At 36.6% G+C, this 27,848-nt stretch overlaps 1 protein-coding gene across 6 annotated transcripts in view; it reads right to left on the reverse strand.

The window, feature by feature from the left end:
* LOC145660644 (uncharacterized) overlaps window positions 1–27,848 on the reverse strand; it is a 197,338-nt gene that overhangs the window by 95,062 nt on the left and 74,428 nt on the right. For all 6 annotated transcript variants that reach the window (XM_081725940.1, XM_081725942.1, XM_081725944.1 and 3 more), the window contains exons 2-3: window positions 26,856–26,951; window positions 3,304–3,486 (exon numbers count right to left, since the gene is read on the reverse strand). In XM_081725940.1, the coding sequence (XP_081582066.1) occupies window positions 3,304–3,486; window positions 26,856–26,951 (279 nt within the window). The remainder of the gene's footprint in view (window positions 1–3,303; window positions 3,487–26,855; window positions 26,952–27,848) is intronic.

A 27,848-nucleotide genomic window follows, 5' to 3' on the forward strand; every position in this document is an offset into this window, starting at 1 on the left:
TAACATTCTGTCCAGTTCAACTGAACACGTCTATGTTGTTACGTAATCTATATGTTCAACTAGTCTTTATATATTGAGAAATGATTGCAAATTGAACCTACGGATCCTTAGCATATTGTTTAGATTCATTATTAGTATTTTTTCTTTTAAAATGTTTATACTGTATTTCATATATTGTGAAACTGTGGTATTTTCGTATGTTAGTATGATTTCAAGTAGAAATCTTTGAAAATGATCAGAAATTTTATAAGAGATGGACCAAGACTCCTAAATATGTTTTAGCTTTCTTACGATAAAAGTTTAGAAATTATTTTGTATTCCTTAGAGAGAAAACCGTATGAATATCTGCCATATGTCGCTTGCTTTTTTTTTTTTTTAACTTGTCTTAGAGAAATCCTTATTAGAGATATTTTACTGTAATACTTATTTAATACTTACTTTACAATACGAGACTCACATTTGTTGAACTTAATAAAATATTAAAGGCAAAAACTAAATTTTCTTTACTTTAGTTTTGTTAGAAAAGTACATTGGAAGTGTCACTTAACAAAGAAATCACTAAAAAAATGGTGAGAAGGATCGTCAGTATTTCTAATACACAAATTCACATCAGTGCTTACGGTTTTGAATCCCCCGCTTTTCTAATTTCAAAATATGGCTACCCTCTCCTGAGACCAAGATAAAACAAAAAGTATAGACCAACCTGGGTGCACAAATGCTTTCTTTTGGAGTTATAGGCTGCCGAAAACATGAATAAATGAACTTTAGAGGTCCATAGCTCCAATACTATAGGATCTACCGTAGTCCGGTCAAGATTTTATTTAGGAACTAGTATGTGCCCTATCCAAATATCCAAGTTTCAGAATGATCCAAATATCCCATATGATCTTTTCGCTGACATTTTCACTTCAGTGACTTGAACACACTTTCCAGTACCGTTTCAGCTTGAATTAGCAGTATAACCTTGTTTCCCATAGAAAAATCTGATTACAACCGAAGTGCAATGTAATTGTAATCGGTTTCAAAGACATTGGCTTCTTGTTTCAGAAAAGAAAGAAACAGTGATAAGTAGTCTATTGTATGCAGGACACGACAGGAGAGATAGGGTCTAATATTGCTTTCAACAACTGCAAAGCAAGTAACTGTACACCATCTTTCTTTGAAAGTCTGTTTGCAACAATATACGAAGCAGCTGAGAGAACTCTTGAGGAAATAATGTTTTCTATTTTTCCTTAAGAAGTGATTGGAAGTTATTTTAATTTGATATCGAAATTGAATCAGAGCCATTGAAATGTAAGTCAGAGGATGTGTGTTTTTCTCCCCTTTCCCCTTCATCCCTTTTGTCCCTCCCTGGTTCGATCCCCGACCAAGTAAGTTTGTGGTGGACAACATCGTGTCCGTGGGTTTTCTCGGCGTACTCCCGTTTCCTTCCACATTTCCATTCCACCAATTATTCCATCATCATTCATTTGCCTTAATCATACTTCTCCCTTAGCCTAACAGACATAATAGTAGGTCATTAAACTGGAAGATTTCACTTCATTTCATTTTTCTTTAGTCTTCGTTCTGTCATATGTAAAGTTCTCCCTTGTGCATAACATCATGCCATAAGGGCATATAGGGAGTGTGCCCTCAGTCGTAGATGAATGTGGTGTTGTTGGCACCACGCTTCGGCCGCATCCCCCCTCCCAGGTACGCATTGAATCTGAGGTTGGTAATGCCCAGAGCCGCACGGCATCTTATGCACAAAATCAAATATCGTAAAGTAACCAAGAGCAACAGATACCTGACATATGCATTTAGACCAATCCTCTTTAAAATCGGATAATTCATTCGAAAGTTATCGTAGCTTTCACACGCCTACGCCCAAAGTAAGAACAAATACTTCAATTCGGGAAAAATCCCCTTGTGGTATGGCAATCAAAACAATAGGTGTCTGGTGAAAGCAAAAGAGAGCATTTTAAAATGAGTTCCATCAAAATCGGACAATCCGTTCGAAAGTTATTGTCGGGTGCCACATGCAGACAGACAGACAGGACGGCCTGTAATAGGGAGCTTCGCACCCAAAATTCTCAAGGTTTGTTTCACGACAATCTCAAATACTCGAAGGCATTCGAGCACCGGAGAATAAATTTTCGAAACGGAAGTTTGATAAGTCTTCAGCCTTATCGACTTTCCTTACCTCTACCTATATCAGTAGCTCTCTCTATACAGAACTTTAAATTAAACCCTCGAAATCATATTAAAATTATTTTTCTGCCTGCCCCGTTATTGGCGCAATCGGCAAAGTGACTATTAGTAGACTAATGGTGTCTTGGATTCCAATTCCATTCAGGTGATGCATGTTTTCTCTTCCTCTTTCTCTCTTCTGACAGACTGCTTAAACCTTATACAGATCTGTGGGGAAAAAACTTTTCCTTCACTTCATTGCTAAGGAGAGAAGTTTTAAAATAAACACTCTGCATATATGTAATACATATTATATACAACAATGATAACCTCGAATTCATTGTTTCTTCCGAACACTCCGATAATCCCGAACTTTTCAAAATATTCAAGCGACTCGACAAATGCAATCATATTGATATATTTCTGTATTTGCTGCTTTCAAACAATTCGAGACTCTCGAAGAGTTCGAGTGTCTCGAAGTTGTCTAATGTTTCTTACATTTCGAGTGCCTCGAACACTTCGAGAGTCTCGAACATTTTGGGAGTCCCGAACATTTCAGGAGTCTCGAACATTTCAAGAGTCTCGAACATTTCGAGTGTCTCGGTCATTTCGGGAGTCTCGGTCATTTCGGGAGTCTCGAACATTTCGAGAGTCTCGAACATTTCGGGAGTCTCGATCATTTCGAGAGTCTCGATCATTTCGGGAGTCTCGAACATTTCGGGAGTCTCGAAAGTTCGATAATTCGATAAAATTAAAATTATTTATCGATGAAACGGTTTTGAAATTTTATCGAATTGTTATCGATTACTCGATTATCGGAACAGCCCTAGCCGAAGGTCGAAGTAATGCTACTGAAAAAGTGTTTATTTTTGTAATAAAATTAAGATGTTCTACATTGCGTCTACCTAATCTGTTTTTTAATCTTCATGTTCAGGTTTTTAAGATAGTGCACCAGCAATACGTATTAGATATAACAAGCAATGATATTAGAAACTAATATCATTGCTTGTTGTATTAGAAACTAACTTATGATTTGTTTCTCTCTAACAAACAGAAAAGAGAAACAAATAATACGTTATTCAACAAGACATACTTTTTATATAAGTGAAAATAATTAAAATGATGAGCTCTTACCTCCGGCCAACCATCGAATTTAACAGCAGCTAATAATCTCTCAGTAATACAAGCAACATTCAAACGTGCTCTTAACTTATTAATATTGACCCTGTAATGTGAAACTTCAACTTTATCTCCCTTCTGGCGGAATGCTTTTAACTGCAGGGCAGCAGGATTTGCTTCATAATCACAGGTAATAGTCTATAAAGAACGAAAAACGAACATTAGCCTATATAAATAATACTTCATGATGTAATTTTATCTACAGTTTGTTACTAATTACATTAACACACTACTAGTTTAATTAAAGTGAAGGCAATTACTGTGAGAGATTACATTTACGGGAAAAGAAAACTTCAAAGTTAATATGGATTGTTCTAAAAAAAAAGTCCGACAGTTATAGGAAACCCTGTAACAAGATAAGCAGTTAGTTTACATTCAACCTGGTCCAGCGGCAGCTTGTGACATAAACTGCAAGTAAGAATGGGTTTACACTTTTTCCTCTTTTGTCAATAGATGCTAGTCCAACAGGTCTCGGAGACTATAATTCCCTTTGAGACATTAATTTACATGGAATAAATGACATTTGATCGTACAAAGTAAAAGGGTTCTGTTGATACAACAAAATGGCTCGTTGTTACCAGAGTTGAATTAAATTTTGACAAAAGCCTGGTGTTACGTCAACTTCATCGCACTTTGGACTAAGATGTTACAATGGTAGTCGTTAAATCAAGTACCTGACATGATGAGGAGTCATTTTAATAACACGTCATTGATGCTGTTTTATATGCTTACCAAACACCTACTCGTACAAGAACATTTTTCTTTCTTATTAAACGGACATAACCCTTATGAGAGATAATAACCCTTAAGTGTGGCATAAATATTTTATAATTGATTATTTGAATACGTGACGAAAAGAAACATAGTGAACATTAAAAAGACAAGTAGATGTCAGCATTTATACTCATGTAAATGACAGAAACTCATAGTTAACAAAACTATTTCTGTGAAAGATTACAGGATATATATTTGTTTGTTATCTAGCATACATGTCAAATGTACTGTGTAAAGCTTTGTTCATATAGCAAAATATAAAAGATAATACAAATTCCAAATGTGAGTCAGATATGTATTATGTCCTTGGAGCCATGTGCACGCTTAAATTACAGTATAGTGATATCTATCTGCTACCTTTACTAAGTCACTGTTCCTAGCTTTGTAAGACTTCGCTGACCACTGACGAATAATATAGTTATTAATATTACTATCCCATGGTTTGCGTTCACCATGATAGCTGGAATGTTACTACAAATACATGGAGTTTCATTCCGACGAGTTTACGTAAACAACGTAAAATTTGTCTTTTAGTACGTGTTAATCGGTTGATACGGAATGGGGTCCATGGTGTGTATATATTAAGATAACTAAGAAAGTTTTGTCGCTTTTTTATCCACCATCTTCGAACATCGACATGTCACCTAAAACGTACCTGGAAGATCAAAAATAGTCCCCATTAGCATCGACGACCTTCTGTCAACGTTCTGGAAGGACATGGATTCCATCGCATAGAACTGGGTGGGCCGTGAAACGAAGAAGGTATCAAGTACATTTTGCACCTCTACTAGGGATTTGAACTGGCGCCCTCTAAGGTGATTCCCCAAGGAAAGGAACAGGTGATAATCGGACGGTGCAATGTCCGGGGAGTATGCCGAATGCAATACTGTTTCCCATCCAAGGCGTAGAATGGTATCCCGAGTCATCCTAGTCACGTGAGGCTTAGCGTTGTCCTCTAAGAGAACCCCTTTGCGATTCTGAAGTACTGGCTCAAGAATTTTGAGTTTTTTCCTGGACACGGCTCAACTGCTGACAGTACACAGCTGCATTGGTACTCTTACCAGCTGGTAGTAGTCCCCGATGCCTGATGCCGCGAGCAGTCCACCAAACACACAGTAGAACCTTCTGGTGCAGTGCTGGTATCGGCTGTTTTGGAAACGGTTCATGGGATGCTAACCAATGATGACGGCGCCATGGAGCTTCGTACAGGACCCACTCCTCATCACACGTCAACACCCTGTCCAAAAATGGCTCCTTCCTTAGACGAGACAGTAAAGAAACACAGATGTCTGTTAGCGTTGCCTTCTGGCCCGAAGTCAAATTATGTATACCCTTCGACCGAACTTGTAACACTTCCCAAGTTGATAGAGGTGCTACCGAATGATTTCTCCACTCACACTGAATTGCAGTCCCAGTTCCTCACATGTTTGGCCACTGTTCGACTCAATTGCTGCTTGAATATCTTCATTTTGTACATGTGTTGGTCTTCCGGCACGTGGTGCGTCTTCGAGTGTTTCGTTACCGTCCTTAAGCTTGTTAAACCACCGCTGCACTGTCCACGTAGTCACGACATCTTCACCAAAGGCCTGGCATATCTTCCGTCCCGCTGCAGTGGCGTTTGAGCCCAGTTTGAACTCGTACAGCATACACGCCCTTATGAAGCTCTGTGGAGGTCCCATGTTCATTCTGTCCTTACGCAAGTTCACGGTGTAACTGAACTGTGTATTTAATCAAACAACACAAAACGCCTGATTCTCAAAACAAAACGTATAGTGATTTGTGCATATTGGTACGCAAAACCTAGTAACTGTGGTCATATATCCTTTACGGTCCCCCAGTGCTCATTTGAGTACATTCATTTTAATATTATGTAAACATATGTCGTTTCATTTCAATTGCATCCTTACAAGTTTTGCTACTCAAGTACTCATTCGAGAGCACATTTAGTGCACTCTGGGTCCATCATATGGCAGCTTTGAGTATACAATGTACTAACTAGAAAATATTCAGAAATATTTTTTGGTGCAGTAAAAAATTTCGGGTTTGTAGAGGATATACATGAACGGACTGTGAAATATTAAAATATACATATACATATTTCCCTATTTTTTCTTACTTTTTACATGAATTTAACTTTTAATGTAACTTTTGTACATAATAAATACTTTACATGCAAATTTATCAAATAGGAACGGAATATATAAAACACAACACCTAGAAAAGCTTTGCACGCATAAAGTCTTAGCGTTATACATATCCAGGACAACAATTTTCAGAGCATGTATCCAGATTGAAGTATGGTATAAGGTAAACGCGCCTGAATTCGACAGGCACCCGAATTCGATATACCTGTGCTTAAATGTTGTGAAATAAGCGTAAGATGTCATCCCTGCGATCGTGAATAGAAGTGGCATCTTTTCTCGTGTGAAAAGTGCGGTTACAGTAGATGAGTCATACGCATGGAGAAAAGGACATTGTTGTGTGTGTGATACACTCTTCGAGAAAAAAACCATAATCTTAAGAAAATCATAAGACGGCAAGTTATTTTCGTAAGACTTTTATTAAAGCTAGGTTTGCTTCAAGCAAATAGTGGTACTTTAATGTTGTAAAGGAGTTTCAATCAGTGCGTTTTGTTTTCTTCTGTGGGGACAAAGGTTGTGATGTAAGATGAACGGGGGGTTGTCGAAAACACGAGCCTTTATTTGTAACGTGAACCGGATTTCGACAAGGTTGTCGAATTCATGCTCAGTAGTGCAAATATAATTTTAACTGAATATCTAAACGTACAAGTATGTTCAAAGTCTTTCATAAAGCTATTTGTTGCATCATTCTCCGATAGTTGTAACCTCAGTTCGATATGGAATGTCGAAATCAGGTTCCTGCATGTCGAATTGAGGATCATAGAAGTAACTACTCAGTTCAGAAAATTTAAGTTGTGTTCTTTTGCCCGTCTGATAATTTCTGCATAATAATAAAACAATATTTGAAGCTGAGAAGAGATTACTACTAATAATAATGCCGACTTAATGTTTTACATGGATATAATTGAAGGTGTCGAATTCAGGTACCGCAACTGTCGAAACCAGGTGAAGTGTGTCGAATTCGGGTTCCATTGGCGAGTTCCAGTTTCATAAAAAAAATTTTAACATTAGCATTTGAGCCTTGAAGTGACTTTTAGTATTAGTAGAGACTGTACATTTCAAGGAAAAAATGGGCCAACACCGACCAATATTATGGCCACAATAGGCAATTGATTTTGAAAAAGGTCCTTAACCTGTCGAAATCCGGCGCGTTTACCTTAGTATGAGGAAACAAAAAAAAAAAAAAAAAAAAAAAAGCATCACGAGAGAGAATTTTAAGGGAGATCCATACTGAAAACAATGTGGTACCACAGCGCGACCGACTTACGAGTTGATTTTATTTTGTATCCTAGTAACACATTATAATGTTGTCTGATGTCAGTTACATTAGCCTATCAATAACTGAATTGTATTATCGTACACAGATTATTAATCCTAACACATTAAATGAATCTCCCAATTTCAAAACGTCTCTTGTCCACTTTCTGGAATTTATTTCTTCTTTTCACGGGGTTTTGCTTTGTTAAAATCTAATTTCAGCTAATTTATCCTATTTAATGTGTCCAGGTATTTATTTTACATTTTAGAACTTATTTTGCTCATTTTCAGGTAGAAATTAAGATCAAAACAAAGAAACAAACAAAAACATTTCCCGAAAGGTTCATAAAATTGGCAAAGAGAGTTTTGAAAACGGGCAACACAAATGCAAGTTAGAATTACCATATACAGTAATGCTTATAACTTGATTGAAATGTGGCAAAGTGCAACTTACAACAGTTTTGTTTATTTACACACACAACGCGCACACAGGAGAGTTCCTATTGGCTCATCTTCACAGCTCTTCCTTTTTGTGATCCGGATCAACTGTTCTATCAATTGTGGAACACAAGAACAACCCTTATTGTAAAACTTGGCAACTTTTCACAAGGTTAAATTTCTTCAAGTCTGGGTCAATGCGCTACAACTTTACACTGATGACACAAAATACTAAACATACATGTGTTAACTACGAAGATATCTGCAGTAATTACGTGCATAAATTATTTGAGAGATTAGTAACCAGGCCCTCCCTTACCGAAGAACTAGGTCAAACTATTTAGTTTTTACCTCAACAAAAAACACATCCAGACGTTCAGTTCCTTTTCGTCTTAGTATACTGGCGGGTGGATAGGAATACTTCCAACCCTTCCTTACACTCTGAAAACCTAAAATGGTGAAATCTATTTTTGGATCAGCGCATGCCATGTAAACCGCGCCCCGTAAGGGTGCAACCTACTTCAATCTTTTTATGTAGTTGGGCTATTTTTGTATGTTATCACAAGGAAAATATGAACATACATTCATTTAACGTTCTGCGAATGAAAGAAAAAAAAAAGTAAATCAACTGAAGTGTTTAAATTTATGATCAACTAGTTGTCATATTAATAAGTTCATCATTCAAGTTATAAACTCATCGTTAAAATTTATTACCGAACGAAACATTTGTTTCCTGTCTCCAGCACAAAACAAACAGTGCAACCATTCCGTAAAAATAAAATACAGTCAACTTCCATCGAAACACAACTACAAACGAACGATGTATCGTACTTTGTAGCGTTATAGAGAATGATTTCTTATCGATAAGTAGAGCTCCCTCGTAGTTATGTGGATAGCGTACTATCCATTGGCATCGGAGACCCGAGTTCGATTATGTATTAGGCCTGCTATGCACTATAAGATAAATCCTACGAAATATTTTCGAATTTATCTTACGAAAAATGTTTCGACATATCTCGTAGGAAATCCTATCCTTTTGTGTCACATACGTGAAGATTTTTCTTGTTTCACATCTTCCGAAGAGATGCCAGGTCTCACAACGCATACCAGACCGGCAATGTTCTCCAGTTTCTTCTATATTGCATGTCTGTTGTGATAGAGCGTCGCCTTTGTATTACATAAAAATGTATGCTCCTTGTATGCACTAATAAGTGCGCAAATAGCATATTTGTTGGCGGGAAGAAAACAAATTTGTATCCACTTTCACGGGGCCCGGACCCCCCAAAGCTGATGTGGATCCCCCTTATTTTATTTAAGAATATACAATATTTGGCATAATTTGAATGCAATTTGTCTTAAAATCCTCATATATGTCTTCTGCATCTGAATTCTCCCCCCCCCCCCAAACTTACAGAGAAATCGGCGCCCTTGCCTGATACCGCTTAAATCGAAATCTTACGAATTACCTTTCCGAAACAGAGCGTGCTCTAAACAAAAAGAAATCGTTCAGAACATATGAAATGACATGCGATCTGATGCCATACACGTTGAGATTTTGACTAGGAAAAATCCTAAGATTTCCCAGGATCTATTCTATAGCGTATGGCAGCCCTTACATTACCGCTCTTTCTTAATACAAACCAGTAAAAACGTCGAGAATCGCGTAATTCCACGAGAATTAGTAAATAAGTATTATAGTGATATATCGGTAAGGACAGATTTCTTTTGAAATGCTACGGACTTTGCACATTTCTACAACCAGTGGATGATTCACGGGGATTATTTAGCAGCAGGATTAATTCATTACGAAACAAAACACGTTCTTTTCCAGTCGATCCAGTCTGAATGACACAAGTTAAACAGTTAACCACAAGTTAACCAAATTATGTGATACTTTTGAAAGAAAATAATTCGAATTGCGGGTTATTCTGGTCTAGTTTGTTGGGTCGGTCGCGATAATCCTTAAAAGAGGACGTATAAAAATGATTCATCCTTTGTACATTTATGGGAAGGATAATGAGGAAATTTGAAACTCTTTGAATTAAAAATTTATATTGTATTTCTGTCACGCAAAATTGATAGGAATGGGATGTGAGCCCCGAAACGTATGATGTGCGATATCTTGGCATTGATTAAAAAGAGCAAAATGTTCGACGCTTCTTTTACCAGCAACAATGATATATAGAATGAGACCTGCAGGTTAATATGTAAATATACCAACAAAAGTATAAAAAGAGAAAGAAAAATATTTATCAATTTACTGGAAACACGTTTTTTTTTTTTTTTTTTTTTTTAAGTGCACCTTGCGGGATTAATATTACGTTAGACCACCTTTCGCCCTCAAAACTGCTTTCATGCGACGTGGAATGGGTACCTAGAGGTCGTGAATGGTTTCTGATAAAAAAAAATCGTGACACGTGGATTTCTAAGGCCTGTTTTGAAGCTAGCTTAACCATTCAAGGAGTTCTGCAGAGAGAACAATTGATGGTCTGGCGGTAACAGGTCCGGTCTATACGGTGGATGCATTACAACTTCTCAGCCAAGGTTTCTAAATTTCTGACGGATTGTTAAAGATGTATGCGGTTTGGCGTTGTCAGCGTGGTATACAACATCCTTTCTGTTGACAAGTTCCGGCCGTTTCTTTTGACTTGCTAGGTACTCGTGCTAATTGTCGACAGTACAAGTCCGAGTCTATCGTTCTTGCCCGACGGCAACAGCTCGTGATGCAAAATGTCTTCTAACCAACCAAAAGCACAGCATAACCTTCTTGGGTAGCAGCGTTGGCTTTGCCACTGACTGTGGAGCTTATCTTCGCTTCTTCCACGCTCTTCTTCGAACAATGTTGTTGTAGGTTATCCACTTTTCTTCACTCGTGAACAACCTCTTCAGAAATAGCTTGAATTCGTTACGTTTTAGTAGAAACTCGCAGACACAAATTCGATCGAGCAAGTGTTTTTGAGTGTGGCACCCAAACGTCGAGTTTCTCGTAACCAACTTTCTCTAAATGGTTTAGTGAAGGATATTTAATCAATTGGCGATGTCATGACTAGTTACATGCCGATCTTGCTCAAGTTTTGCAAGAATATCATCCACTGCAAACATCATCTTAAACATCGAAAAGCATAAACTTCTTCACGGGTTTACGCATCGTTTGCGCCTTTATTGAAATGAAATTATACAATGTAGTGCAGATTTGCAGAAAGTTTACCTATCTTCACGGCGTAATTGTTCGTCTGATTATAAGAATTCATTCATTTTTTGCACATCTACTAGTTTCAACTGTCTGATTTCAAATTACATTCGGGCATACACGCTGAGATTCATATACAGTGTTTCAAAACAACACCGATAACGTTTGGGAGGTGATTCCTGACACCAAGATAAGAAAAGAAAAATATAGACCAACATGGGTGCACAAATGCTTCCCTTCGGAGTTATAGGCTGCCGAAAACATGAAGTAATGAACTTTGAAGGTCCGTAACTCCAAAACTATGGGACCTACCGTAGTCGGGTCAAGACTTCACTTAGGAACTAATATGTGCCTTATCCAAATTTCAGAATCCTGCGGATTATGTGCCTGTAGCCAAACTCCTTCTATAAAAATGTTGCGTAAGTACCTTAGGATTCTGAAACATGTATTTTTGGATAGTGTACATATTAGTTCCTAAGTGGTCTTGACTCGACTATGGTAGATCCCATAGTATTGGAGCTATGGACCTTCAAAGTTTATTTCTTCATGTTTTCGGTAGCCTATAACTCCGAAAGGAAGCACTTGTGCATCGAAGTTAGTCTATACTTTTTTTCTTATCTTGGGTCAGGAATTGCCTCCCAAACGTTGTCGGTGTTGTTTTGAAACACCCTGTATAGTGAGATTTGGAACACTAACGTCAACTTGTGCGCAAAAGACACAATACTTTTTAGACTATCTGATATGAAGTGTGGACATGAAATAAAAGCAAAGATAGAAACGGCTAAAGAAGCCTTTAGAAGGAAGAAAATACTAGGTTGTGAGACCTTGAATAAAGAATTGAGAAAAAGACTTATAAAATGCTTAATGTGGAGTATTATACTGTATGGGGTCAGAAACACGGTCATTACGCAAAAGTGATGAAAAACGACTGCAAACTTTCGAAATGTGGGTGAGAAGAAGAATCGAGAGAATTAGTTGGGTGGAGCGGAAAACGAACGAAAGAAAAGAACAATTTTATATATTATTAAGAAGAGGTAGAAAAATTGGTTGGGACATTGGCTAGGAAAGAACTGCATAAGGGACGCTTTAGAAGTATGGTGGCAGGAAAGAGAGGGAGGGGCGAAGGAGACTACAATTAATGAACGATATCAAAACAGGTACATCGTACGTAAACACGAAGAGGTAAGTAGAACACCGTGGAACATGGAAGCTTCTCAGTTGCGGCAAGTGACCTGCCAATAATTGCAGAATACCTATGATGATTATATCTACCCTACATTCATTGCCCACGAGGCGTTCTGCCCCTACCAAACGACTCTCCTGGATCCGCTAGTGACCAGAATTGAGGGCTCAAATTGGCATGTTGAGAGCTGATACCGACAACTAGGCCTATGAATTCTTCTGTTATCATATCTTATGGGGTGGCGACAGCTCCAGAAATGGGAAGAGATTGGATTCCAATCTGTTACGAAAATTATCCTTTCTCAGGCACTAATTGTCATCTGCAATAACCTGGTCATTACAAATGAACAACTGCAAAAAAAAAAAAAAAAAAAAGTTTTGTTCAAATATGACGACAAATAGAAAAGATATTACAATTTTTGTAAAAATAAGATTTGCCGCCAAACAACAGATGTTCTGAGGTTTACGGAAAAAAAAATTCGTTGAACTCGGCTCGGGTTTAAAGTGATCAACACGTAGGCGGTATTACTGCGGTTTGTCAAAATCCTAACCGTTTGTAACTTCTATCAATACAATAAATAACTCTGTCTTCTGCATGATAAGTAGGTGAAGGCAAAAGGAGCGCACATACATTTTGCTTGGACAGCGATGCGCAGGCTCTTCAAAGTATTTTTAGAGTGGTCGCACAGGTTGCACTAGTTGCACTATTGTGGTAGCCTCTTGCTAACAGTAAAAACCTGTAAAATATATTTATTCTAGAAAATACATTTTTCCAACAGTTTTCGATTTTTTTCTTTCGAGCGACGATAGAAGAGATGATGGAAATCAAGGAAAAACTCAAATTAAAGATTTGAACGCATCTCCATGTTTCATACTTCTACATGCTGTTAAAGTTAATTTTGAATTCTGTTCGTCTGTTGGTCCATATCTTCGCCTAGCAGCCATTATCATTCAACACCATACACCCGAACGTAACTGTTTTTGTTTTTTGTTTTTTTATTATTTTTTTTAATGACGTTTCCAAGCCTTTTTCCCCAGTATCTTTCAGTCCCCCCCCCCCTAAGTAAATGTTGAGTTGATTAGGTTAATATATGGTAAAAATCGACAATTGCGAATTTCTCGAAGAACGCTTTAAGGATTTTGTTTATATTTCATAAATCACAGTTATATTAACAGCCCTATAATACAGAATAACGTACTTGCCGTTAAAAAAAAAAAAAAGTAAGAGTTTATTCTTGAAATCAGGGTTGTGAAAAACCCAGTTAAGAAAAAAAAACAGCCGAATCAGTTTTATTCGAGAAAATTGGGTTTTATTGCGAAAATGGATTTTATTAAATTTTGTACGTACATTTAAAGCCATATCCCTACTTAAATTACGCGTGGGAGGCTCGGGTTCGATTCCCGGCGAGAACTCATGTGGTTCGGATTCTACGTTAATCAGTAGGTCCACATCTCACATAGCCTCGCTGCTGGACGGGACGTTAAACTCAAAATCAACTCAATCTATTTAAATTACCATTTATACATTCATGTTCTATTGCACACACGAAGCTATGGAACGGTATGTAGTGAACACATTTACATGGGGACGGACAGGCATCCAAAACTCACTTTTTCAACATGTGAGAACCATGAAACGTATATCCGCTGAACATCGAATCCGGCTATTTTCAAATAATTCTTTGCAGCATATTCAAAATGAAAATTTATTCAAATTTGTACAAAAACGTTGAAATGAAGGTATTCATAATGTATATGAGTGTATTTCTTTTATTTTCTATTGTGTTAAAAATCTACACCTGGGTGAGCGGTGACAAACATCTCTGGAGCTTAGGGACTGCAAAACATTACAGCCAGCCCTATGTACCTTCAGCATCCCAAAAACTGAAGCCATGATCCATCGGTAGACTTTACATGGAACCTATTTCGTGTTGGCCTACCGTTAAATCTATACCAAGAACCAGGGTTTGAAAAACCTGGGTCTGTTAAAAAAAAAAAAAAAAAACCTGGGCTCATATTTTTTCGGGTTTAATTAGGTTTTTTCGAAATATTTCAATGTCTTTGGGTAAAAGTGATAAAATGAGATTTATATTTGAAGATTGGTATTGTTAGAACTTGCAACAATTTTCTATTTACTGCCGTTTTGAAAAAAAAAAATGGCCGTCGTTTGAAATTTTACATTGGATCACCGAGAAAATCTATACAGCAAATTTAGAATGCTTCTACCCTCGGTTTTACTTAAAAGTCCGAAAATTGCACCTTGTAGCATGCAAACCCGCTATTTTGAAAAATGGCTGCCATTTTGAAATTTTACGTTGGATCGCCGCCAAAATACAGGGGTTGGACAAAAATCTAAAACGTTTGCAAAAGTGTGAAAATCATACCTAGTATGGTGTGGGGCCTCCTTTTGCGTCCAAAACAGCACACAGCTCCTGAATCGTAGTGTGTGGAATTTTGTACCATTGTTCCTCCAAAACATGCTCCAGTTCCTTAAGGGATGCCGGTGGAGGGTAATGAGACCGAACTCGCCTTTCTATCTCAGACCAGAATGGCTCAATGATGTTCAGATCTGGTGATTGTGGGACCCAGGAGAGTTGTAACAGCTCCTGGTCATGCTCCTCAAACCATGATTTCACCTTTTTGCAGCGTGACAGGGTGCCAAATCATCTTGGTGGGTGCCATCACCATCAGGAAACAATATTTCGGCCATGGGTAGAACCCGGCCCCCCAAAATGGCCTCATACGTCTTAGCATTCATCATTCCATGCAGGGCTATGATAGGACCTGCGGAAAACCACGATATCACTGCCTATACTGTAACAGAACCATCCCCATGCTTTACAGTTGGGAGCAGACAGTCTGTATCATAGGCCTGCGACGGTGTTCTCCATACGTAAACACGACCGGTTGTTGGGAAGAAGGTGAAGGTTGATTCATCGGACCACATTACGTGTTTCCACTGCTCGTGGTCCTTGCACCATTGGATACGCCTCTTCCCATTTACTGCTCTGACCAGGGGTTTGGCGATAGCGACCCTGCCATGAATTTTCATTTTATGAAGTTCCCGTCGCACTATTTTCGATGAAACCGGGTTCTGTAAGCCGGAATTGCGTTCAGACGTAATTTTCATTGCAGTGGTCTTCTTTTTAGCTGCTACAATCCGTTTTAATGCCATCCGGTCCCTATCTGACAGAATTGTCTTTCGTCCACTGTTGTGCTTTGCAGACGTCGTTTGCCCATGAACTGTGATGCCCTCGTGACATTGGACACAGTGCCTTTCGATACCCCCACAATGTTCGTCACTGTTGCCACTGAAGCTCCAACCAGATGGGCACCAACGATCATGCCTCTTTGGAAGTCTGCCAGGTCTCCCATTTTACCGCACCACTTTCACACCACGGCACTCACAGGTAAACTGGTTACTGCTGACGGAAGAGGAAGGTCCACATGACACATTGAAAACAAAAAAACGATCGGCAACCGTATTACGCGTTGTACAATCCGCGGCAAAAAACCTGCAACATGAGGATGTAAGTTTATTGTGAAACTACGCCTAACAGAACAGGGAATGAACATAACGTCTAAGTGGAACAAATCACGCCAGGATAAACCTCGGCCTCCTCCCGTGCACACTTATTTTGGAGCAAAAGACTTCGTCATTTCACAATAAACTTATATGCTCATGTTGCAGGTTTTTTTGCCGCGGATTGTACAATGGAGGGCCAAACTTACGTGTTCTCTATGAAGTGTTTTTAGATTTCTTTTGTCTATCCCTGTATATACAGCTAATTTAGAGTGTCTCGTACTTCTACTCTCAAAATTTCAACTTCAAAGACCAAAAATTGCGCTTTGTAATGTGGATACCCGATATTTGAAAAACAAAATGGCCGTCATTTTGAAATTTTACGTCGGTATGCGGCCAAAATCTATACAGGAAATTTAGAGTGTCTCGTGCTTGTACTCTGAAAATTTAAACTTAAAAGGCCGAAAATTGTACCCTGTAGTGTGTGTAGTACAGGCAGACAAACGAACAAATGTAGATCGAGTCATCCCAGGAGCCTCAATGACGTTCGCCAAATATGAATACCAAATATATTAATTTAAAACCACGATATAATTAATGATTTACAAAATAAATGTTTCAAAATGTCTAATATGAAATAAATATTTTCCAGCGTAAAATAAATAGTTTTATTGTTGAAGTATTCACTTCCGATACTTTGTGTGTTCAATTGCGGGAATTTCCCGAGCACTTCTTTCACGACGTTTTTTTTTTTTTTTTTTTTTTCTCGAAAATGTACCTTTCTTTACTGTACTTTGAAACTTTCGCTAGTACGAAGTTTGAATTCAGCACTTGAAATAATAAGCGTTACGCAATTTTCGGAACTCCGAGCATTAGGCTTCTTAAATTTGACAAAAATTTTTACGCTATTGGTGGTGTTGATTCTATAGAATGCTTATTTGAAGAGTAGCAACAAATGACTGAACTAAACTACTGTTGTTGGAAAACCAAATATTATTGGATACTTGTGTTACCATCAATGGTAAGAAAAGTAATAATAGTTTTAATAATGTATTTAAATATTTACTGGTAGTACCGGCACCTATGGCCAAGGGCGCCGATCCTGAGGGACCGGGGCCCCCAAAGCTCATGTGGGCCCCCTATTGTATTTATGAATATACCATATTTGGCATAATTTTAATGCAATTTGTCTTAAAATTCTCATATGTATACCTTCTGCATCTGAATTCCCCGCCCCCCCCCAAATTTACAGAAATCGGCACCCTTGCCTATGGCTTTACACCTGTTAAAGTATGAGGGATAACGTCCCTCAGCGATTTATGGAAAGTATTTTCTAAAATATTAAATTGCATATTTTACTTCAAATAGGCTATAGGCATAATCCATACATTAATTTGTTCAATACTTATCTTAAGTTTTTTTTTTTTTTTTTTTTTTAATTTATTCAGTGCATTCAGAACTTTATAAAAGTCTTATGTTGAATGTTGTTGTATACCTTAACGTGAAAGCATCTAATTCGCCCAAGGAAAGTCCAAAATATAATAAAAATCACTTTCAATTTGATCACTTTAGTTGTACCAATAATATACTAACAGAAAGCTCCAAAACCCAGGTAGGTTTTAAGGTAGGTCCAACTCGAAAAAACTCACTGGATTTTTTCAGGCTGGGTCCACTTGGGCAAACCCTGGAAGGAAGAGTTTCTAGCTAATCTATTAACGTTTTTGTGGTTTGTGAGACTAATAATAAAACCAGAAACTGTAGCAATAATGTACTATTTTTGGCTTCAGAGGAGAAGGAGGGCGGAAATGGCATGTTTTTGGAACGCTGAATCCAAAAACACTTTATCACTATCTGTTACCGTGCTTTATCTACAGCAGCGTTTCCCAACCGGTGGAAATCGAAACAAAATTATTAATTCTATAGCAACCAAATTGCAAGACACAGGGAATTCACATTACTATGAATTTCTACCATGGAAAAAAATTACTGTAATTGTAATATATTATTCTACATCTATTACTGTGTAGCCGACAGTATTTCGGCTCGTACACATTTCCACGGTTAGCTGCTATGTTACGTTTCAATTGAGAGTCATACTAGCACCGAGAAATGGAAGCACTTGTATGGTACGCGTCAAGTGAACGTTCGTAGAACACTCATTCGCACGTGAATGATAGAACAACACTTTGTTCAACAGCTGTGTTTTGACTTCGACGCATCGCAAGCTGTGTGATTGCAATATGTACAATCCGCGGCAAAAAACCTGCAACATGAGGATGTAAGTTTATTGTGACACTACACCTAACAGCACAGGGAATGAACATAACGTCTAAGTGGTACGAATCATGCCAGGATAAACCTCGGCCTCCTCCCGTGCACACTTATTTTGGAGCAAAAGACTTCGTCATTTCACAATAAACTTATATGCTCATGTTGCAGGTTTTTTGCCGCGGATTGTACCGGTTTTGTGTGCCGCAAGTTGAAAAAGGTTGGGAAACGCTGATCCACAGCGATAAATATCCGAAACGGGAAGGAGTACATTTCAGGCACCTCCAATTACAACAGATCGATTGAGAGAAAAGACTTAACCCACGGACGCTAAATACGTATGCTAAATACGTATTTAAAAAAAAAAAAAAAAAAAAAAAACGTTTATCGCTTTCTTTTACCGTTTCTGCTCTATGGTGATTAACATTTACATTGGAAATTGCACATTTCCACCACTTGAATTGAAAATTGTTTCTTGTTATCTTTCTTATCTCTTATCGTTTTTCCTCTCATACTTGATGATAGATGGAAAGACGGACATAACCATTCTAATAAGACTTTTGGTACTTATGTATGTATAGCATAGTTTCAAAGTTTAAATATAATTTCATAATCCCTTCTTTCATCTTTTACAGGATTTTAGTTTGAGAACCAAAGCGTGATGGCAGGTAGCCTTTAATCCTGCAAGACTTCAATATAAACATGACGAAGGTTTAACTGAAAGCTGTTGTGTAGTTTCTGAGCCATCGACAGCCAGGTGTATATACTCCTTTAAAATATATCAAATTAGGCCTATATTAGTGTAAAACATTCGCATAGGCTTAATATTAATAGTAAGTCACTAACAAGCAAAGAAGGCAAACAATAACGCTATTTTAATCATCCTTATAGCAATTTCAGTTTCGTAATAACTGTTGCTATAAGCTTCTTCCCAGTTTAAACATTCAGTACACAGCTTGAATGATAGTTTCCGCTTAGCTTTATGATCCATCATTGTATGCAAATTTGGCAATGTTTTGCTTAACAACATACGGAAGTGAAATTACGACTTCTTATATGTCATAAGGACAAGTCCTTTTCCTCTTACTCTTTTAAGAAAAACGATTGATACATACCCAAGTCTATTTATAGAAGATATGTCTTGAGTAATGTTAAATGAAGGAAATCATTATACCAGGCTACAGTCACCTTTAAATATAAAGTAATATCTATGCAACTCAATTACTGAATACGGAGTTTGTCTAATTTTTAGATCTGGGTGAATATTTTGTGTGCCACAGACGTTCTCCATTTTTTAAAAAGGGAAGAAAAAATCATACACGTACTAGTTGGTTAACTGAATGCTGAATGATGAACTGAGCTTCTTCAAATGAACGTGAGAACACAATCTATTGTTCTCAAAACTACAATATATTTGGATTTTTTACGTGGTCCCATCAATCACAATGGAAAAGCTTTTACGATCAGGACAAATGAAAAATTACCTTCAGCACAGAAAAAGAGAGCTTTTTTTTTTTAAGTTTGATTGATTTTGCCAACTCTACTGATTTCCATCCTTGAGGTTACCACAAATCTATGAAAATAAATATAAGGAGATACATTACTGTATTAAATTTTCACTAGCTTTTATAGCCCCATCAAGCGACAGTACTGTTATTCTCTGAAAAATCGAATACGTGTATACAGTATGCCCTGACATATCAAATTTTTATCCATAAAATTATGATTAGCAGCAAGTCCTGCAAACACTGATTTAAAAGCTGAAGTTACTCTTGACTCTCTTCAAATGAAATATGTTCGTTGGAACTACTTTTAAATGAAAACAAAACAATTTAAACCCAAAAAGAAAGAAAAAAGTGGAGGATACCACCAACGAACTAGAACCTGTTCTCAACGGAATCCGTGAAATTTTATTTAAAAAATTCCAATTAACTGAAACCGTATTAAGCGGAACAACACAGAATAGTGTTTATCACGTAAACAGAACATCTCATATTTTAAAAGAAAAAATCCATAATGCACTTAAGTTTGTTTTTCTTGTATTTTCCACTTACTGTTTATTTAAGGATTAGAAACATTTAATTACGTTAGTGTCATGAAATTAAATGCAAGCACGCAGTGGAAAAAGATGATTTTAGAATGTAACAGAATCACACGTGCTTTCAGTATTTTCTCTTGTATATGAACCTGAAGCTACGCTGTGAAATTAGTCTATAATTTAACAGAATCCTGTGACATTTTCGTTCAGTGTTTCATAAGAATTAAACTTTGAAAATTTTAAGATTTTACACTATTCAAATCCTGTAGTGAACAACTAATAATTATATTCTACTACAACCATTTCCAAATAAGAAAAGGAAAGATAATAAATGACCAAGTATTATAAAATGCGAGAGTCAGCCAAAAAATGGTTGCACTTGCTCCCCCCTTGTGTGTGTGTGTGTGTGTGTGTGTGTGTGACACGTGAGAGACATATTTTGATGAAAGATGTTGGCAACACTAGTTTTACTCCCTATCCGAAGCCGTAGGAAAGGTTTCTGCACATCACTTAACCGACCCTTATCACAGGGGCAGGTCCAGGGGCGGCGATCGGGGCGATAACCCCCCCCCAGAAGAGAAAACTTTCTTATTTTATATATATATATAAAACCCATCCCAGAGTTTGGAGCCCTTAAAAGTAGCAGTATAACAACCCCCCCCCCCCCAGAAGTCGGTCCTGGATCCGCCCCTGCCTTATCAACTGTGAATATGTCATGTCAGGCGCAAGTGTCGTCTAAATTCGAATGCACGGAATCCTAGTTTTTATTTTGATTAACCAGTTATTGTAGTTTTCATTTTTTTTTTTTTTTTTTATGCATCTAATCTATTATCACTTATTAGATATGTCGATATTCGTCCTTTCCTATAAACCTTTAATACACGGAAAAGATGTAACAAAGTGAAAAAGCAGAGAGAAAAGTAAGGGGAAGAAAATAAAGAAATGAGAGAGAAACTAAATAATGTAAGAATGGTATAAGATTAAAGAGGGGGATATACCAATAGTAGAGTGAGACGGACACCAGATATCAATGGAGAATATCCATGCAGGTGAGCACACCCAGAACAAGCATACGTACACAAGATGGTAGAGAAGGGAAAGTGAAAGAATCTCGGAATAATATATGGCAAACGAAGAATCATTCTCGGTTTTCAGAATATACAACATTCTGAAGAAGGTATTGGTACGGTGCCGAAACGTACAATTATTTTTTTAAAACGAAAATTAAGTTTATCTTTTCGGTGAAAATGAATAAGGAAGGGATTACCTATGGATTATCTTGAAGGGCAATAGGCCTATAGATAGTACTATATGAACTGGCTGAAATGGACTTCTATACGAAGGTTTATATCTTAGGACCGAGCCTACATAGCGTTTTACACATGCATGTTAGAAGAGAAAATTACCCTACAAAATTGTAGCTCATCAGCAATGTTGAAGATATAGGTGTAGCGTGTATGTGTATATTTCACTATATTAGATTAAAATTTCACGTACAGCTTTTTTTTTTTTTTTTTTTTTTTTTTTTGTCTTCTGTTAGTAACTTTTTTCACTTTCCGCAAAAATTTATTTATTTCATTCGTTGTATCATTTCTACATTTACAATTTTTCCCAAGAGAGCGGTGCTAAAATTCCCTTCACAATTCGATATTTTCTGAGAGAGTGATTGGTGAGTAGTGTGTAGAAGCAAGACGGAGGGATACAAGGTAATGGGTGTTTCAATGAAGTGTGTTTGTGATTTGCGAAATGTAATGGTACAAGTGTTTCTGTTTTTAGATTGGAGTTTCTTATAGTAGGCATATACGAAATTAATCGAGACAACATGAATGATACGTTAAGATAGAGTAAAAGACACATGTAGCTTTTGCCACTAGACCAGTGGCGTACGTAAAGGGATTTTTCCGGGTTATAACCCTTCATTTCACACGATATTATGTAAGAACAAAAATCCTGAAAAATATGAAGTTGAGAGCTCAAACCTTCTTTCCTTGATGAAATTTTGTATACGCCACTGCACGAGACAATGGTATCGTTCTTTGCTCACATTTTTTTTTTTTTTTTTTTTTTTAATTATTTAAAATAAAGATAGACACTTCCAAAATGTGCAGATGGTACGTTTACATTGAAAGACTCAACACAAACTACAATAAAAGTACACGTAAAAGTTCAAAAGAATTTTTAAAACATGAACAAAGTGAATCTTACAGAAATGCTCTTAGTACTGATAGTGAGACAAAGAGGATGAAGGTCCAAACTATTTCTATATATTCGATGTTGCACACAAACATCTGGAAAACTGAAAAAAGACATTTTCTACATTTCAAGTAATTTTGTAAGATTAGCATGCATTATGTTCGAGAATGAACTTCTCTATACATCAAAGTGTGAACCTCTCATTAATCTTACTGCAAAGGGGGATCACTATGATCAAATGGTGAGTTTGTCCAGTCACCATGAAAGGCAACGGGAAGTACTACCACAGTCATAAAGCTTTTGCAAGCAATGAATCAGTGGTTGTCAAATAAATGAAATACTAGAAAATATAAGAGCAAGTTCTGTTCTGTGTGGGATGGCCATGAAGCTACAGATCTGTGCGTGGGATCAGAACTTTCACTTTATTATAGTATAGGAAGATACATCTCTCTAGAAAATATACAAATATAGTTTTTTTAAATGAAGAAAATTTGTACAAACATTTCGAACAACTTTGGGCTTGACAGTTCAACGTAGCTACTTGGTAGACTGTTTCTTTACACATTGGAGATATCATTTTGACTACAAATACTCAAACACAGTAAAGGGCTAGTGTTAGGTACCAGTAGGCGTCCATAAGATATTGGTTGCATAATGTGCATGGTTACTTTTTTTTTTTTTTTTTTAACTGGTTGCTTTATTTTATAACTAGTATAAGGTGCTGCTGAAAAGTTTGTACCTCAACACAGAAGGAGTGAAGGTAGAATGATGAAACTGAACAACTTTAAAGAACATAACTCTCTACAATTACACATTTTCATATTAATAATTAAATTCTTATGTTTTTCATTGAAGCAATCGTGTGTCCCCAACCAGCGAATTTCACAATAATCGAGATCAGAGCAATCATCAAATTTCTGCCAAATTCACGAAGAAATCAGTGAAACGCTACGACACTCTCCTTCGTCATAAATGTGGTGGTTTCTCAACAGATGATGCTCCACGTGCAAGAAGACCAAAAACTGACTTTCCCCGGAATCGTAGATAAAATTCATGATATTCTTGAAAATCGCTGAATCTTAGCAAAACATATAGCAGAGATGGTGAGCGTTTCTCGGGAACGTGTCAGTAGCATAATTTTTATAATGACATGAGTAGGCGCAAGTTCTTGGTAAAATTGGTCCCAAAAAAACTATCAGCAGATCAAAAGCGTGAAAAAAAGGGGGGCATCGAGGGAAGTCATCTCCCGTTTAGACCTCAATTCCAATCAATTTTTGTCACGAATAGTAACCATGAACGAAACATGGTTGTACCACTACATTCCTGAAACATACCAATAGTCAATGGAATAGCGTCACTGAGGTTCCCCTCACATCAAGAAGTTCAAAAGATAGAAGTCGGCTGGGAAAGTGTTCTTCTGGGATGGAATTGCACTCATAGACTACCTGACGAAGGGTCACATTTAATGGAGAGTATCACAAAAACTGAAGAGCAAATTAAAAGTGTAACGCCCCAGAAAATTGAAAAAAAAAAAAAAACGAATTGCGTTCCTTCAGGACAATGTTCCTATCAATGGAGAACTGCAAACACAACTAACATTGCATGATCTAGGGTTTCAATGTCTAGATCATATTCCTTATTCACCCGATCTAGATCCGTCAGATTATTACTTATTCCATGAACTCAAACAATACTTAAAAGAACGCCATTTTGGACCTGATAAGGAGATGATTAGTGCTAGGAACAGTCTTCAGAATTTGTTTTTAACTGATCTCCAAAAATTGAAACACCGTGTAAGGAAGTGTATTGAGTTTCAGTAAGGAAGTATATCGAATGACTGTAAAATTTCATCATTCCGCGCGCACTCCTTCTAGGTTGGGCTACGAACTTTTCAGCAAACCCCTCATAAAATTAAAAACGGTGATGAGTATGGCCTCCTCTACGAGATTTAGATTTCTCCCCGAAATCTTGGACACTGAATAAAATACTGCTATATGAGATCGAAGATTGAGCTCCTAATCATATGCACAGAAAACACATGTATAAATAACTTGACTACTCGCGACGAGGGTACTATATCTTGTAATATTGATGTAGACGTCTAATAATCCATTAGAAGTTCTAGAATTGAGTTGAGCTTAACATCAAGACATACTAAAAGTTACAGCACTAGTATTTAAAATGACTAGCTGTTATTCTAATTTTCTTCATAATAATTTACGATTTGTAAGAACCACTTGCATAACTTGTAAATTTCACGAAACAGACCTCACATCTGGCCAGTGCTGATCTAATTCTGATGATGAAGCAACTACACTTTTGATTTATAGCTCACATTTCTTTTCCTTCTCAGTGGACTCTTCTTCCTTCTGAAAGTTGAATGTTTCGACCGCAGATAACCACTCACTCACCCAACAACAACACAAGACACTCGCAATCGAAGGTCTGTTGCATTTACAAGACTCATCTAATTAGAGTTCATTGGTCTGAAAACTTCTACGCTAACAAGTCTTCATCAACATTAACTGCTTAGCTTCGATATGTAGAGCATCCGAAAACTTACGAATAGATTTGAATACTACCAGTAAAGACGATCAATCAAATTAGCATACTAACTCAACTTTCAAATTTCAGGCACACATCATTCACTTCTTACTATCTTAGTACTGTACTGACTGAGGATTATCTATCTAAAGACTAGATATCCTCAAAAATTAATTCATATGTTTGACAATACAGAACAAAATTGAGAACTGAATTAATTCTACAGCAACTGAACTATTATTAATTCTACAAATCAGAAAGCGCATTCCTCAGGAAAAAAAAAAGTTGCTTTTGTCAAGTACTTGATATTCCGAATGATATTCTGATTAGAGCGTAGTGTTTCAGTATCTTAGAATAATCCGCATCATCTATAGCACAAACTATACTAAAATTGGTCCATCCAATTTGAAAGTAATTCACAAAACAAAGTTTCTGAAAAGACAACTTCTGATATGACTGCAACGAAAACTGTTAGTAACAGGATACTGCATTGCTTTTCTCGTTTCAAAAATACTAGAAACAAAGGAACATAGAGATTACTTGCCAAGTTATATCGCATCCCAACGTTCCTTTGGGGAATCCCTCACACACATCTTGCAGATGTTTGAAACATACATTTTTCAATCGAGCAGGCATGATTTTGAGTGTCATGTTTTAAACCGCACTCTCTACGTATCGTTGTTTTAGAATTACAACCCTCTTTCAACTGTCAAGTTCATTTTCCCACGCTTTCGGCACCTTATATAGCCGAAACTATCCCTCACTGACCAAAGTTCCAGAGGACTTTTTTGCTTGTTTTTTTATATAAAATGCTGGCTACATATATTCATGCGCCATTTTGTCTATTGCACAAAAAAAAAAAAAAAAAATCGAGTGCCATAAGAATAAGAAATTATCTGTGTGCATATAAAATACTGCTCCCACATCTTTATTCTGTACGCACGAGATCCCGGGAAACATCCGTACCTAATGAGAAAAATATAGGCTTATACAGTTTATTTGTTCTATAATGATTATGGTTTCAAATAGTTCTTTAACATAATAATTATGAATATTTTCTTTGAGATTTCGTGAATCTATAAGATATCAATCAGATAAAAGCTAAACATTAAATTCATACTTAACTGAGTGTGTAAAGTACGCTAAAAATAAATAAATAAATAAATAACAAAAATAAAATTCATACAGTAACAAATTACGAAATAATGAAAAAATATATCTACCTATAAAGTCCTCTCAAGTGCCCATTGCTGATAAGAAAACTGTCAATTTCGTAATATCGCGTCAAATAATTTCAGAATACGTAGGAATTTGTTTCTAATCTCATCTATTCTACATGTAAATGTGTATAGATGCAGACGAAGACCTATTTTTATTAACTAGGTATTGTAGTTTTCGGTTTTTTCATTCATTCATTTTCTTTGGATATGACTAGGGATGGCCAAACTTATTTATTTTGTGGAATCAGAAATTTCACTTTCCGGATTTCGGAAAAAATCCGGAATACAGAAAAATTCAGGAATTCGGAAAAATTCCAGAACTCAGAAAATTTCCGGATTTTTTTGAAATTCCCGAGTTTTTTGAATTCCAGAATTTTCTTAATCCGAATTTTTCTGATTTTACATTCCGGATAGTAAAAATTACGGTATTGGCCATCCCTAGATATGACTCACGTGGGACGGACATTTCATTCGCACTAAACTAATAATTTGCTGCGTAGATTTACCCATGAATCATTATTACTTTTAGTTCACCACTTAGATAAGTTAACAGTTGCACCTGAAACCTGGAACCAAGAATCTCCAACTTATAGATTTCAGTGTACACAAATTGCAAAGAGATTCAACACTAAGTCCTAAAGTACAGAAGCAATTCCTATCTAATTAACTAGAATACGATATTACCAAAACAAGTACCTTTGGAAAACAATTGACTTCCGTATATTGTGGTAATACTTACAATATCGTCATTCGGCGAGCACTCCGAGAATACGTTGCTGAGGGATGGAGGATGAGTTTCTGGCAAAACTCGGACAAATTCCACTCCGACTCCATGCTGAAACAAAAGAAATATATTTTTAAAATTGTTTAATATTTTTGCAACACGCATTTCTAATAATTTCGTATAACAGTAAATACTTTTAAGTAATTTAAAGATTTATATAATTTTGGGTCCGTTTTCCGAAAAAGTGTCTAGAAGCACATATAAGTTCAACTGAAGCAATTTTCTTAAACTATATTGTACCAGATGCCAATATCAGTCTGCATGAATAATATCTTTGTTTACCAGGTTGGTTATTTTGTATAGCCAGTTTATTGCTAAAGATGAAAGAAAATAAGCAACATATTTCATAATATATTTTATATTTTAAGAAAGATAAAAACGTAACTAAAACTCGAAGAAAGAATGGTGCAGAGATGTCTAGGAATTGTTGTTACTGATTAAACGTGTCAAGAAATATTTGCGAAGTTTCGAGCTTAAGATATTTTTTGGACAATGTTCCACGATCAGGTAGATGACGATAAGATCAAGATATTAACTGAAAACGATCCATTTTTCATCAGAGAACTAAGAGCGATCCAACGATGGAAGCTGATATACATTAAGTCAAGCATTGAAAATGATTTGAGCCAACTTGGTAATGTTGGAATTACCTTACGAAAAAAAGAAACAAAATAAAGGATCTCTTAAAAAATATTATTATTATTATTTTTAAAAAGAAAGTTTCGTTTCACAGTGTGAAACTACGGTAAACTCCCCAACTGTGAATTCAATACTCAAACTTCATACATTTATAACTATTGATTGCAATAAATTAACGAGATCAAAAACAGAATCTGTTTCTCGGAAGCTGAATCCATATCAAAAAGCCATTTCTCGCTATCCATTACTGTTTTTGATCTATGATAATAAAGACTGAAACCGGAAATGGTTAATCTAAACCACCTCCGG

The sequence above is a fragment of the Thermobia domestica genome, chromosome 9 (genome assembly GCF_964235325.1).
Source record: "Thermobia domestica chromosome 9, izTheDome1.hap1.1, whole genome shotgun sequence".
In the NCBI taxonomy this organism is placed as follows: domain Eukaryota; kingdom Metazoa; phylum Arthropoda; class Insecta; order Zygentoma; family Lepismatidae; genus Thermobia; species Thermobia domestica.